The sequence below is a fragment of the Corvus hawaiiensis genome, chromosome 2, assembly GCF_020740725.1.
Source record: "Corvus hawaiiensis isolate bCorHaw1 chromosome 2, bCorHaw1.pri.cur, whole genome shotgun sequence".
In the NCBI taxonomy this organism is placed as follows: domain Eukaryota; kingdom Metazoa; phylum Chordata; class Aves; order Passeriformes; family Corvidae; genus Corvus; species Corvus hawaiiensis.
In genome coordinates, this window is record NC_063214.1 from 114,272,622 (window position 1) to 114,287,839 (window position 15,218).

At 36.6% G+C, this 15,218-nt stretch overlaps 1 protein-coding gene across 1 annotated transcript in view; it reads right to left on the reverse strand.

Annotated features, from left to right (window-relative positions):
- CFAP47 (cilia and flagella associated protein 47) overlaps nt 1-15,218 on the reverse strand; it is a 280,168-nt gene that overhangs the window by 17,618 nt on the left and 247,332 nt on the right. Inside the window, exons 61-62 of the mRNA XM_048288836.1 lie at nt 5,975-6,146; nt 4,345-4,506 (exon numbers count right to left, since the gene is read on the reverse strand). Of these exons, the coding sequence (XP_048144793.1) occupies nt 4,345-4,506; nt 5,975-6,146 (334 nt within the window). The remainder of the gene's footprint in view (nt 1-4,344; nt 4,507-5,974; nt 6,147-15,218) is intronic.

A 15,218-nucleotide genomic window follows, 5' to 3' on the forward strand; every position in this document is an offset into this window, starting at 1 on the left:
GCTTGACTAAACCTTCAAATGGAGTGTAGTTTACAAAAAATTTGCAAGTGAATATAGTGTTCACAAATATCTATCTATCCCACATATTTCACGTTGGCTACTGAAGTATTTGCCCTGGAAAACATGAGGTAACATTCTGCTTTATCAGGACATCAGTATTTTAATGGGAATAAATAAATCTATCCATCAAAATACCTCTGTACAGGAACATAGAGCACTAAATAAGCTCCAAAACCCACTTCTGTATTAATACAAATGTCCTGATCCCAAACGTAATTGATTAAAAACACATTATCTTCAGTAAACCAAATATAGAAAGGACTAGTTTTCTTAAGCAAAGTATCACTCTGAGAATTTTTATGTTTCAATTACAGATTTAAACATAAAATAGTAGAACAATAATTTAAGATGGATATCAAATAAAATTCTGTAAGTTTTATTTCCAAGGATAATCTTCTATCCTGTTTGGTTAATGCTGCCGTCATGCTGTAAACCACTGGCATTCAATAATGCATTTGGTATTAAAACAAGCACTGACATTATCTCAAACATTAGAGGTCTACACTAAAACAAATTACCCCAGTGGAAATGCTGCCAACGATTTCAGCTGGTGTTGAATTAAACCTACATTTATGATAAAACCCAAAAAAGGTCATCCATGAATGTTAAGAAGTGTAGATTTTTCTTATTTAGGAAGTGAAATCTGCTGATTTGACTCTAATCAAGCTTAATGCCAATACAAGAAACACTTCAACAACATGTCCCTTTGGAATTTTTAAAGCTGAAAGTAAAATAGTGGTCTATTCCTACATCCCACCTGATGTACGTGCATATAGTTTTAAAACATACATTTGTTTCCTTCATGAAATAAAACTGTTCAGCTCATTCTCAGTATCTTTCATTATTTGCTGGAGCAGACATTGGGCTATTTCTCATTGGGTCATGTGTGTGTCAACTTTAAATGTATTAAAAGGGTGCATTACATATTATCATGAACTGCTGGAGCTTTCATTATTGCAGATCATTGTGAAGACTGTAGCAATGACCTCCCATTTGTAACTGATCCTTCCTGAAGCAGCTACACCAAAATCATTAATTCAGTCTGGGCTATTCTGTATACACTGAAGATTTTTGGGGAGGAGGGCATGTGGAATTAAAGGAAGGCCACTTTTGAGTTGCACTAGCTCTGTAAAGAAAAGGAAAGCAAAACCCATTGATCTCACAGGTTTATTGTCAATCACTGAAGACCCTCATTCAATGTGGTGTATATATATATATATATATATATATATATAAAATATATATGCAAGAATCCTAACCTGTTCTTAATAAGATCTTGAGCCTTTTTTAGGGCCTGTGATTCTCAAATACTATTTGTTGCATCACTATGTGCCCTGCTAGCTCAAAAAGATGCACAGGTATTCTCAGTGATGATGTGCAACCCCTCTGTCCTGGCAGCTGCAGGAGAAAAAGACACATCTGCAGTGTCTCTCCCTAGCAGGTTACTCAGAAATGCACCTGTTTCCCCCATAGTTACTCTCAAAGCAGCAGCGCCATGAGCTACTGCCCAGCATAAGTAAAGAAGACAGAAAATATCTACATGCAAGGAGAAAAAATAATCACCTCTCTTAAAGTAGCAGAACTGATTCTCTACGGATTGTGCTGCTGATTTCTTACTAAAGAAAACTCCAAACGGTTGATAATTTTTTTTCAGGGAGGATCTATAGGATGATTCTTTATATTCTATTCAAAATTTTTAAACCATGTTTTAATATTTAATTGTCTTATTTTTAATCTAAATAAGTTGAGTTATTCAAGCATTAAATTACACCTGTAATATACGTTTTTCTTATGTAAATGCTTCTAATCTGCAGGTCCACTATTCAATGTGTTGGTTGGCTGAGTGTTCTGTTTCTATACAAAACCTCCACCACCAAAATCTCCTAAACAAATATAAAATAAAGCAATGTAAGATAAAGCAATATTTAACTTACAGAGCAGTTCACAGAACCACAGAATGGGTCGGGCTGGAAGGGATCACCACAGGTCATCAGGTCCAGCCTCCCTGCTCAAGCAGGGCCATCCCAGAGCACATGGCACAGGATCGTGTCCAGATGGTTCTTGGGTATCTCCACTGAGGGAGACTCCACACCCTCTCTGGACAATCTGTTCCAGTGTTTGGTCATTAAATAGGAAAGAAATTCTTCCTCATGTCCAGGTGGAACCTCCTGGCCATCAGTTCCTGCCTGTTCCTCTTGTCCCATTGCTGGGCACCACGGAGCAGAGCCTGGTCCATCCTCTGCCCCCTCCCTGCAGACACTGACAGACAGGGATGAGGTCCCCTCTCAGCCATCTCTTCTTGAGGCTGAACAGCCCCAGATCCCTCAGCCTTTCCTCAGAGAGATGCTCCAGTCCCTTCAACATCTTTGTCACTCTGCCCTGGACCTGCTCCAGGAGTTCCATGTCTCTCCTGTACTGAGGAGCCCAGAACTGGACACAACACTTCAGGTGATCCTCACCAGGGCTGAGCAGAGGGGCAGGATCCCCTCCCTGACCTGCTGGCAGTGCTCTTCCTAAGGCGCCCTAATGAGTGGAGTTCCTGGCACTATTTATAACATGGAGCTTTTTTGGTACATGCAAACATTACATTTTGCATTTGAAATGTAGGGGGGGAACACTTGCTATATAAAATAACATAGGAATTTGCTTAAGGGCAAAAGGGAATCTGTCTTCCATCATGGCTCTTCCTTTATATAACTATAATGACTCAGGTTTTATAATGCCTTTCTGGAGAACATCAGGTATCTTCACTACTATCAAACACCTACCAGGAGATTACAGTATTGCCAGAGCAATTGCTTCACTTTTGTTTCTGAAACAGCCATTCTATTGAAGCTGTTAACTTGAACACTGTGATAGAAGCCTTTGTCAGAGTCCTCAACAATTATCATCACTGACAGACATCTAAAACCTGGAACAACTGTCCATCTTAGAGACACAGCTTTTGGAAATAAGCTTTAAAAAAAAAAAAATCAGTTGGAACCAAATACACTTCCTGATGGGGATGAAACAAAAGGATGTATCTACAATGAAAGTGTCAATCTGTGTATCTTGCACATTTCTAGATATATAGTAAAAATAGTTCATTTAAAAGAAAATAAAAGAAACTTTAAAACTTCCATAACCTAAATATTTTTTAAGCATAATGATTCTTTCAGATTCACTGTTTACTATTTTAAAACTTGTCTATCATTACTACACAATTTATTCCTTGACTTACTGCTGTATACAAATGACACTCTGAGTTTGCTATAACATTGTAAAACTCTGAGAAAATAATTGAAATGTGTAAAAATATATATAAATGGAGATTTCAGCAGGACTTTTACAAAAGGAGAGTAACAAAATACAGAAGAATTACACCATTATTTTAACTAGTGGAAGTAGAGATGAATTCATAGCATGCTTGCATAATACAACAGGAGTACTTTAGAAAGAATGGCACATTTAAAAATTTTTAAAGGAAAATGTAAGGAAATGTTTTTAACTTGGTGTAAGCATAAAGTACCTTGAAAAAAATCTATTAGCAAAAGCACTAAAGCTTTACTAGTGAGCCTTTAATATCACAAACCACCTTCCTTAAGACTGAATTTTAACATACTCCTGTGGCAATCTGTTAATCCATTGCTTTCCATTGCCCTGTTCCCTGCCCTAGCCATGGCCACTCCCTCGGTTTCTCCCTGTTGGCTCCTGTACCCCAACCCCACCCAGGGACCGCCCCTGGGCCCCTGACAAAACCACCCCACACCCAGACCACGAGGTCTCTCTACTTCCAGAGATCGCTGGGACAAGATGTGAGATTAAAATCTTCTTAACCCACGTGGGGAGACCCTTCTCTGCTTCCTTTATCATCACTGGTTGTAATGCTGACAACTGACCAGAGCAAGATCACGGGGCCATCCGAAATGGACTGTGGGGTGTGACTGGGTTGTATTGCCCAAGCAGCCCCTCTGAGCTCTTAGGAAGCTATAGCCTGCTAAGCAAAATCTAGCTTTACAACATACTCCCCAGCCTTTTAGGGCAAAAAAAGTCAGAATATAAACATCTGGATCTATTCCACAGATTTTCTCTTAAGCCAAAGCCTAAATGTAGAATGCTTCTGTTTTCTACAACAAAGCTTCAAAATCACATTTGTTACTTAAACAATGCAGCTCTTGAAAATGATGATGAAATAGCTGCATCCCAGTTATGTTTCTGCTGCCCAAATTTATTCTAACCAATGTGTCTGAGTAGGAGTTGTACCCTCAGAAAACTGCATAAATTCTTGAACGTAAGTGTTTTTACCTTGTCTGGCTTGTGAGCTTAAAGCCAACTATGGATTCCTTATTCAGGCCAACAGCTACAATGTTGATCACATCATCCACTTCTGGCTCTGTGGCAATGAACAGCATTGGAAACTTCCAGAGGCCTCCTGCAGTACACTGAACTACGAGAGTTGCCTTATTCCTTAAAATTTCAGAAAAAAAACACTCAATATATAGACAAACATTATAAAACATAAACTGATTAATGTACAAAATAATCTTTGATGTGTGGGAGTAAACTACAGTAAAATGAAAATACAAATGGGTTTAAATTGGAACACATTCTTAATTTTGCATGGCATAGTACATATCAGGTAAAATTGACTGGAATGTAGATTAAATAGCAAAGTACAAGAAAGAACATAATATGAAAGCAACGGCACAGGCATGAGGTTTTATTCTTCCTCTGCTTACTCTGTGAAGAAAAAAAACCAACTAAATTTATTTTACTCATTATTCTCTATTTACTGTGGTGTTAGAAGAGAATTTTGTCCAGAACATATTAGCAGTTCATATTAGGATCAAATAGATCTGACAAAGGTCTATGTACTTAAGAAAAATGCCAGATTCTGATGCCCTCAGAGTGTCTAAGAGAGTTGGTGCTGTAGATTCTGAAGATAGCAAAACAAAATAATTGCAGTCACTGAGTCCTGTGCACAAAGCCTGATAAGTCTCAAGTACACAAAGATAAAAAAATCCAAACCAACTAAAAAATAATAAAATGAACAGGACAATGTAGAAATGAAAAGGCTTTCTAAATTCACCTCCCTCTGACACAATGCCACTGCATTTGGGGGGGGGGGGGAGGTGGATTATTCTTCCTACAGGTTTGCTCTTTGTTTATTCCATTAACCTCCTGGACTACTGCAAGTAAAGAGTAACCTCCTGCCTCCTAAAGATAACTTTTTTCATGCAATCCATGATACTCAGCAGTGACTGCTCCCTAACACTCCTGGTAATGTTGGGACTCTGGATTTACTTTGTGCCTGCAGGTCACTAAAGCTTCTTTCCAACCTCCTCCTGACACACATTTGACTGTATCCAAAAGAAGGTGCAACTTCCTTCTCTCCAAAAGGATCTCCCTTCCATGGTTTCCTTTTAAAGAAGGGAGATGTTGTCACGTAAATCAAAGCACATACATCATTTCTCATATCACAGCTATAAAAAAGGAGAAGAATTTCCTGTGGATCATTGTTACTGGGGCACTAGAAACTAATTTCAAATTCAACTATCCCATCCAAAGAAAATGCACACATGCTTGTCTAGGAAAAGTTTTTAAAGACTGACAGACCACCCTGTTTGCATGTTCTTTATAAATTTTGAGAACAATGAGTTTTCATTGGAAGTTTTTCAATACTCCAGTGTTTAGAAGTAAAACAATGCACACACAGACTATGGAAGTAACTCAACAGAACCATCTCACAGGCACTCAAAAAGAAACACTGTCAGTTTTAACACTGAAGATATCATACTGAGAAGCAGAAAGTGAGAAAATCTAAAACAATAGGCCTCAGTGGTGAAAAAAAACCGAGGAAAAGAATGCAGGGAAATTATTATATAGGCAAGAGTGACCAGACAGGATCTTTTGATAGTAAAGAACAGGATCTTACCTCATTGGTTTGCTAGGTGCAAACACTACGTTAAACATCAGTGTTACAATTCTGGAGTCTGTATCCCATTCTTTTTGAAGCAGCTCCATACCAACCAAAGAGTCAAGCTGAGATCTAATTTCATCTGATTGATATTGCAATTCATACAGAAACTCCAGTGTTGCAGAGGAACCTAAATGATACAGGAGAAAAATATCAGCCTGTGTGTGCTGTAATTTCACACAGTTGGTCGGCTCAGTGTTACAATTCTTCCATTTGTCACTAAAAATGACAAATAAGTAACACTGGCAATTATCTAAAACTTAAGTGATTTCCTTCTGACTGCATAATTTAATCTTCCCATTTAATATGACAGGCTATATACTTTCCAGCAAAATGGAAGCTGGAAAACTTACTTGAGATATGTGAATGGCAATAGCAATATTGCTCTGGCTACCACACCTGCATTATGGAGAGATATTTCTAATTCATCAGCCAAATGAAAATTTCAAGTACATAATACTCTTTTTGAGTAATGCCATTGGGACAACTGAAAAAAAAATCATTAAGGACATCAATGCCATTGATGGCTGCAAGCCTGAGAAACAGAACACAGAGAAATAGTGAAGATGTCACCCCAGCCTATTCTCTTATTCCCTGAAGCAGCTATGAAAAGGCCAAGTAGTAATGACATAAAAATAAACAACTGAGCTTCTTGAATCAAATGTCTCCTCCAGCTGTAATAAAGAAAACCGAGATATTCAGTATAAAATAGTAATTTGTCCACAGAAGGGAACATTTCTATGAGGAAAGGAATCTCAAGCTGCTAATCCATTTAAAAGTTTTACACATTTTATGTATGAGAAGTGCTTTAACACAACCACTCTCTCCTGCAGGAGATTTTTGTTTTACTATGACCACCTATCTCAGGGCACATTTTGAATTTGCACAGCTGAGTACAAATGTACAGAACTGCTGTGTGTGCATCCCTGTATACATATCCTGGCTGCAGAGTGCCAGTCAGCTGCAGAGTAAATTCCCAAGGCCTTCCAGCTCAGAATACTAAAATACAGACAACAGATTTGTTTATATAAAAAGTCCAAGAGACAGTGTTGGAGAAAAGCTTACTTTGGTACTGCCAATCTGTAAAACCACCCAAATTTAAGTGACTATGGAGACGCCTTCCCACGGTTCTAGTCCTTTGTCCTTCTCTGAAATGCACAATTTCCTCTTCCCACTTCAGCAGCTAACAGGAGGCCTGAACTTTTGTTGCCTTATTTTTGTAACACACAGATTAACTCTGAAAAATGTAGCAGCTTATACTGAAACATTTCTAATTCTTTAAAGTAAACTCTTCACAGACAGCTGCACAACATATACCAGATTAGAGTCACACAGATGTAATCAAAGTATTATGACCAGCATAAGGGATTATCAATCATAGTAGGTTAGATACACATTGAGTACCAAAACACAGGATTTCCATGCATTAATCCATATATACACGGCCTTTTTTACAATAAGTGTAATTTGTTACAATGAAATTCAACATGAACATTTTCTCCCACAGTCTACAAAATTCAGGATCATCCTACATTGTTTCAAGCTTGCCATTTCTCCATTTGAAAAATATAATGTTTATGTCATGCACTCAGATTCCAACATAGCCCAAGGCTTTTAAGAGTCACCTCTGACAAATGCTAGGACATGAAGATTCAGATGTTGACAATCAATGGGAGAGAAAGGATGACACAATCTGGAGCATTCCACAGTGAAAAAAAATTGCAGCTGTTGAGCAGATGCTTCTTTCAGCAGTTATATCACACAATGCTACTCAGAAAAAGCTTATTTTACAGTTCAGGTGCTAGGAGGACAACACTGGGAATTACATGCTGCTTTTAATATCCAAAGACATTTGGGTTTGGTTTGACATACATACATATATATATATATAAAACTTTTTAGTCAGAAGCAATTAAATATTTTTTTTTTCTGTTTCAGGCTGTTTTGCAACCTGTTCTATGCTTATATTATGTAATTAGTCAAAATATTTTAATACTTCCAACACTTAAGGAAGAAATGATGCATTTATGAGTGCCAACATTTAAAAGCCTTGTTATGTTGGTCCCTTCAGCTCATTTTGATCTAGACTGCTGATCTAGTTTAGGACTGCTAAAAAATGTAAAACATAGTTATATTTTTCATCACAGCTGCCCTGGAGACTCCTATATTACCATACTGTGAGACTTCTCTGTGAAATGTTAATATCTGATTCTAGCAGTCCTGTAATACATGTGCTGCCTAAACAAACTGGCAAAACTCAGAAGAAAAAAAAAGTTATGAAACAGCTAGGAAAGTGTCAAATTTGTCAAATATTCAGAGTCCTCTTGACTCCTAGAATTTCCAGTTTCAATTAAAATGGCAGAAGTTGTAAAACATGGAGACAGCACTAACACTTTCTTGAAAGCAAAGTCAAATACAATATAACATACTGCTTGAATAGGCCTTGACCCCTTAGGCCCAGCTCTTTGTATTCTTTCATTCAGTTTTCTCTTCATTTCAGTTCAGTTTTCTTTTTAAAAATCACCATTTTTAATACACATAAAATTCCTGTTTTACCTAATGCAAGATGCAAAATACACATGCAAATATAGAAGTATAACCCAATTAATCCACTTGTGTTCTGTAATTAGAGAGCAGCAGAGAGAGCTTTAGCCACATCTGACTCAACATAGAGATATTTATCAATCCAAATACTGCAAAGATACAAGCATGCTATTTAAATACATCTAGTTAAATCTAGCGAATAGAAATTCTGATTATAAAAAATATTACTTCTTCATATTTTCTGAAAAATAGTTTGTCTTATTTAAGTAAGAAGAGAAAATATATTCTGAGGTAATTATTCCATTATTAAACATTATTATTAAACATTTCTTCTTTTCAAAGGCAATTAATCTCAGTCTTTAAGTGTTTTCATTTGTAAATAAAGATTTTCAAAAAGGTAGTATGCATTTCAGCAACACTGGTGGATGCAGAATTACTGAAGCACCTGTATTTAAAAACCAACAAGGCTTTTCAGCTATCCACTTTTATGACTTGGCTGTCATTTATTTGCAAGTGCTAGTAAGGACACTTCTTCAAAAGCTCTGGAATAAAAGTGTTAGGGTTTGGTTAAATAGCCTCTAAGAAGATGAAAGGATATAGACCACTTTTAAAAAAAAAAATTATTTTATGACTCATAAGACCTATGGCATGAAAACTCCAAGGATTTTATACTCTGGGCATATAAATCGGGGAAATGTGAATTTTTATGACTGCTAGATTTACTGTAAAACTAATTAATAGATGCATGCATCTAAAATGAATGCATCTAAAAATTAAAGGACTATTCCAACAGGTTAACAAAATATGAATCTCAGAAATTTAAATGACATTTTAGTGGAAAAGAACCTGTATTCAAGGTTCAAAAGAGTTAATAACAAAGACATTTGTAGATGGGCCTATTGCCTATGGAAGGCACTGTGAGAGGTCCACTGGATATTTCTGACCTCAAACAGAGTTACACAGTGTTAGCCTTTGTACCTCCCTCCTGCTTCTGAAAAGTGAATGTTTGATTTCACTGAGGACCAGCTCATTATACACCACGTTTTCTGATGATAAAAATCTCCTGGACACTGGCCTGGGAGGCTGCAGTCTTTTGTGGATACCCAGGGGAGATCTGGCTGTCTGAGCTCTCCACAAATAGTGCTTAACCTGTGGCAGCACTTGGTGACATGAACATGGCAAAGGGGAGCATCTCCCTAAGGGACCCTCTTCACTTTCACACTGTCTCCCATTTCCAATGAGACAGATGAAAATTAAAACTGGGATGGAAACATGCTCAGACTGCAAAAGTGCTTGTCCTCATTGCAGAGGCTTTTCCTTGGATGGATGCAGTAAAACAGAGATGCAAGTGAATTCACTTAACTGGTCTTATCTGCAGTCATTTCATAAAGGAGGGCAGCACAATCATCAAATACAAATATGTAATTAAAGCCAAGGCATTCATAAATTTGCAGTTTCATACTTTGCATAAACCAGATTAATTATTTTCATTTGGTGCTGAATGTAACATACTGCACCCTCTCATTGATTTTTTTTTTAACGATTCCGATAATTTCCCAAGGCTGTGTCCATTGCAGCCCTGACACCTAAAAAAGATTTCTTCCCCTCTTGATCTAATAGTCTCCAAACTGCTAACACAGAAACTACAAAACCAGATGGTAACTAAACATTTCTACCAGATATCTGGCATCTCATCTTCACCTTCCAGATCTTTTGAAATATCTTCTTTCATCGCCCCTTTGAGGTCTCATCTGACACTTGTCCTTTTCCTTCTCCATCATCTTCCAGGAGTTTTCACACAGACACTGCTGGAACTCAGCAGGCAGTGGGAAATGAACATTAAATATGCAGTTGTGCCTCTCCAGCAAAAGTAGAGGCTGACAGAGCACATTATTGCACAGCAGATCAAATAATCTTAATATAATATTTAAATAAATATTCCAGTGAACAGCAAAAATTGAATGACAAGAGTAATGAAGGAAAAAAAAATAAAAAGTCTGGTGGTCAAGAACATCCTAACATTTAAGGAGACATCATCTGGGCAGTAAGACATGAATCTCATCTGAGAATTAAAAATCTATTCCTCATTATAAGTTGTCAAAATTACAGGACAATAGCAGCAGAATTAACAAAACCCCCCAAAGACCTGGCTGTAGTTAAATATGCCTTCCACCAGATTTCTTCACATGGATACAAAAGAGCTGTATGTGGAGCATTAAAAATACCAAAGATAACATCATAACTTTACTGAATGCCAGACACCAAATTACCTTAAATACATAGGAATAAATGGATAAAAAAGCTGATCTCTTTTCTGTTGGCAATAAAATTATTGAACCTCATTGGAATTCAAGTGAATCCTCAATGTACTTCTGCATATATATCTTTATATCTCTTCTCTGGAAATTTATTTCTCTTTCCATATCCAGTCAAAAACCTTCATCCCTATCTTCAAGGCTCTGCAAAATTCCACTCTTATCCACATCTTTTTTCACCCTGCATCCCACTGCCTATTTCCTTAGCAGCCAACTGGAATGCTTCTTTCCTAAATTTTCCTCTTACATTCAATTTTTGTTTCCTAATTTTTTTCTCTTTCAAAACACTTCTTTAAAAAGGTATCTACTTCTAAACCAAGTTTCTACTGTAAAGAAAGCAGCAAAAAAGCCTTCCCTCCCTTTTCCTTTTTTAAGAATGTATTTCTTCAAAACACCGCATAGTTTGGTGAATGAAATGGAAGCTTGTGAATCCATGTATATGAAACACATGGTGTGCATCTAGTATCTGCTGTTCCAGATACATTTCTTCATTGTTCCATGCAGCTTGTTTCCATATATTCTCTCTCTCTGAATCCCTTTTGCACTAATTCTCTTTTTACTATGCCTATCCATACATCCCTCTCAATGCTTTCTTTATTTTGATATTACTTGCATAGTAAATTGAAACAAAAACCTCAGAAAAATCAAAAGGATTTTCTTCAGCTCAAAGGATCTCACATTATTCTCCTTTAATCTGGCATTCTACTCAGATTTGTACACTACCCTATAAATTCATGCTATAAAGGAAACAATTAAAATTTATTTCTTCATAACCATTATAATCCTTTTTCAACAAGCTCTCTTTTTATTTAGCCATGTCTTCATTTATCCAGAAACCTTGGCAGACAAAGATCACAACTGTACCTTGGCACAGAAACATCAAAGCAGCTTCTTCAAGAACACATCTCATGATTTAGTCTTAATTCACACAGACATTATTTTTTCCATGGCATCCAGAGTAATTTGCCTCACTTTCAGTGTTGCCCACAGAAATCAGAAACAACTCAAGCTGACTTTTAACCTAACCATTCAATTTGAATTGGCACACAGAGAGGCTAAACTGAAAACCCATGTCACCATTTGTTCAACAGTTCTTGACAGTTTTACACTATACTATGGTCTATTACAAAAGCATGCCTTTTTTATCTTCTGGCTTATTTTAATATACAAAACTGAGCCACAGAGAGTGGAACACAGCACCTGATCACTAGGGGTCACACTCATTTGCTTCCTTTTCCTTACCCAACAGATTGCATTCAGTTACACATAAGACAGAACATCTATCACACAGGGTAGTGTAAATTATTCTACTAGAAGACATTTCATCTCATGGGAGGTACCCATTTGTGTTATTTTTTGGACACAAATCAAGTTTCAGAATTAATAAAACTTTTGTGTAGTAAATTTCTGAGGTTTCACTCTTGTCTTCCTCAACTGGCTTGAAGAAAGAGTAATGCTTCAAGGTTACAATTTCATTCCAAGTTCTGTGGTGATTCTATGTAACTTCTATTTACTTGCCTTATACTTTTAAAATCTACCTGTATCTCCAAAGCTTCAGATCAAATTGTTCTTAGACTGTCAGGACTACAGACCTGATGCAGTAATTTAGAAAAACATAAAGTTTTATACATTCTGCAAAACAACAGGAGCAGTTTGTTGGAGGTTTTTTTGTATCATGTTCTGTTGGAAATGTGCCGTGTAGGAGAGATGAAGGAGATCTAGAGATAACAGCTTCATTTTCTGTAAGAACAACAAAACTTGAACAGTGCAACTTCAGTGACAAAAGACAAGGACAAAGAATTTTATCACAGAAATGATAATAGGATGTCATAACCTGTAAAGGAAGAGCATTTGGGATAGGCCTGTCGCATACATGTGTGCATGTTGTTTTTCACTATAGTGACTGTCAGATACATTTTCTGGGGCAAATTTAGGTGGATAAATCCTCTGCTTTACTATGACAAAAAGCATTCAAACACAGCTGAGAGACAGGGAAACCACTTTTCTGTTGTTCTTCAGAAAAACCTAAGTTTGCATCTTTAGGGGATTTGATCAGCAATGCTTTGTTAGTGTCCCATAAATGAGAAAATAATGCAGAAAACAGTGGAAATTAATGCAGACAGATCATTGTGAGGTGCTGTGATGTTGCAGAAGGACAGTTAAGGTCCTGGAGAGCTGTGTTGGCTGTGGTTTTGATTTACGGAAGCTCCCCAAAAATATCTTTACAAAACAAGGGTGTGGTGGTTCTGTTTCTATTGGAAGTAATACTTCCTTACCACCCAACCAAAGAGATTACAGGAAATTCTGTGAGCAAGAAAGGGGCGAAATGGCAATCACAATCATATAACAATTAAAGTAATTAATAGACTCTTCTTCAAATTATATTGCCTAGGTTTTTCTTATTCACTAGCTCAAATCATTTTAAGGGACATCTATTTGTGTGCTCTTGTTTCAAAGATACATTATTTGGGTTAATCAGTTCTTTTGGACTTCTCCTGTTTCCTGGATCTACGTGATACTGACAAGTAGCACCTGGAAGAGTTTAATTATTTCTAGGTTTGTATTATTTATTTTTTTTGCAATATTATGAAGCTGAGTAAATAACTTCAGATTAGTTTATAAGTGATCTGGTTCCCTTTAAGTATTAAATATTTAAACTGATTATGATTTTGCATAAGTATCAGAAAGTAATTTTACGTAACATAATGATGATTCTCATTCCTAAGGCTTACAGATTTTAGCATTTTATAAAATGGCAAGGAAAGAGAAATGAGTGACTAATGTTCATAAAAGCAGTTCCCAACTGCTCACAATTCACGAGTTCTTTTCTTTTTTTGCCACTATTTGTTGTTATTGTTCTAGTTATACTAAGAAATGGCAGTAGGAGGGTTCACTTATGAGGTAAAAAATTGTGCTATATTTTTTCTGTTTTTTAATGGACCCACTGATAGCCTTGCATATCAAGAAGAACTATTTGACCTTCTTCATTAAAATGCCTGGCATTATTTCAGTTCAATAACGAAAATAAACAATACATCAAATCTCTCCCATGTTTCACTCATAAATAAAGAAACAAACAGCCAGATGTAAACAAAAATTATGTAGCTGAAGACATAATCCATCTAAAACTTTCAGTTCTGCTCTGATGCTCTATTCTTTGACTTCTACTTGTTCCCTGTTTTCCGTCAGTTGTCACCCCTAACAACAAAGTAATAATCCATAACAAAGTGTCTCAATTGTTGGTTCACCCCCTTGTCAACAGTTTCATTTTGCCATTGATAACTGCTTTCATCAGCTCTTAATCCAAAACAAACACTGTGTTATCCTTTCTCCTATTTCTTGCATAGGAAGAAAATCTAATTTATATAGCTATAATTTTCTCATCCTCAGGGCTAATTTCAAAAATAATGCCACAATTATTCTGACAATACAGAGATGGCTTAAGTGGGATAGAGGGCCATCTTCATCATTATTATCCTCTTCATATTGCTTTCAATATTAACCTGCTACACTTTATCAGCAATTACATTAACGTCTCTGGATGAGAGATCAAGTCTATAAAAGTATCTTGTCTCCCAAGATTTCTTTTGTCATATGCAAGTTTATTGACCTTCTATCTTAAAGGTGAGCCTCCTGATCCAGATCCATCACATTAAATGGGAATTTAGTGCAATCCATACCACTGGCTAACATAAAATCCTGCTGGAGATGGACAACAGCTTTTTAATGTGTGTTGGGATGTGTTTTTGTTCTTTGCCTGTTTCAAAGCGCTGCTTTAATGAAATAAAAGAAAATAGAGCCTTTTGTATATTCTGATGAGTTTCAGGAATATTAGACAATTGCTACAAAGGTTTTATAAACAGTGAAACAAAGGGTACAGATACACTTTGTATAATGTATGCCAATGTACATTACAGATTAGCATATGTGGAAAATGTTATTTCACTCTCAGGTGCTGTTGAACTGTCCATCTGCTTAGTCTGAGTTAAGAATGGCTGTAAAAACTTGCTCATAACATAAACCACCCTGGTACCTGTGCCACCCTACAGAACCAGGGCAGCACTATTCCCCTCAAAGGTAACTGTCATGAAACCTTCCCAGAAATAAGAACACAGGAGCAAGAAGCTAAGACCAGCCTTTGTGCTGTGAGGAGAGCCATGAATTAATAAAGATGAGGGAAGTTAATGAGAAAGACTCAGCCCTCATGGCTGACTTATGAAATAAACTGAAGCAATTGAAAGGGCAAGGTTACAAAGGACCACTACAAACACACAGAGTCGTGAATGTCAGTCAAACTTCCATAACTGATTTGTGATTTTTTTTTTTTAAAGATTGTGGAAAAT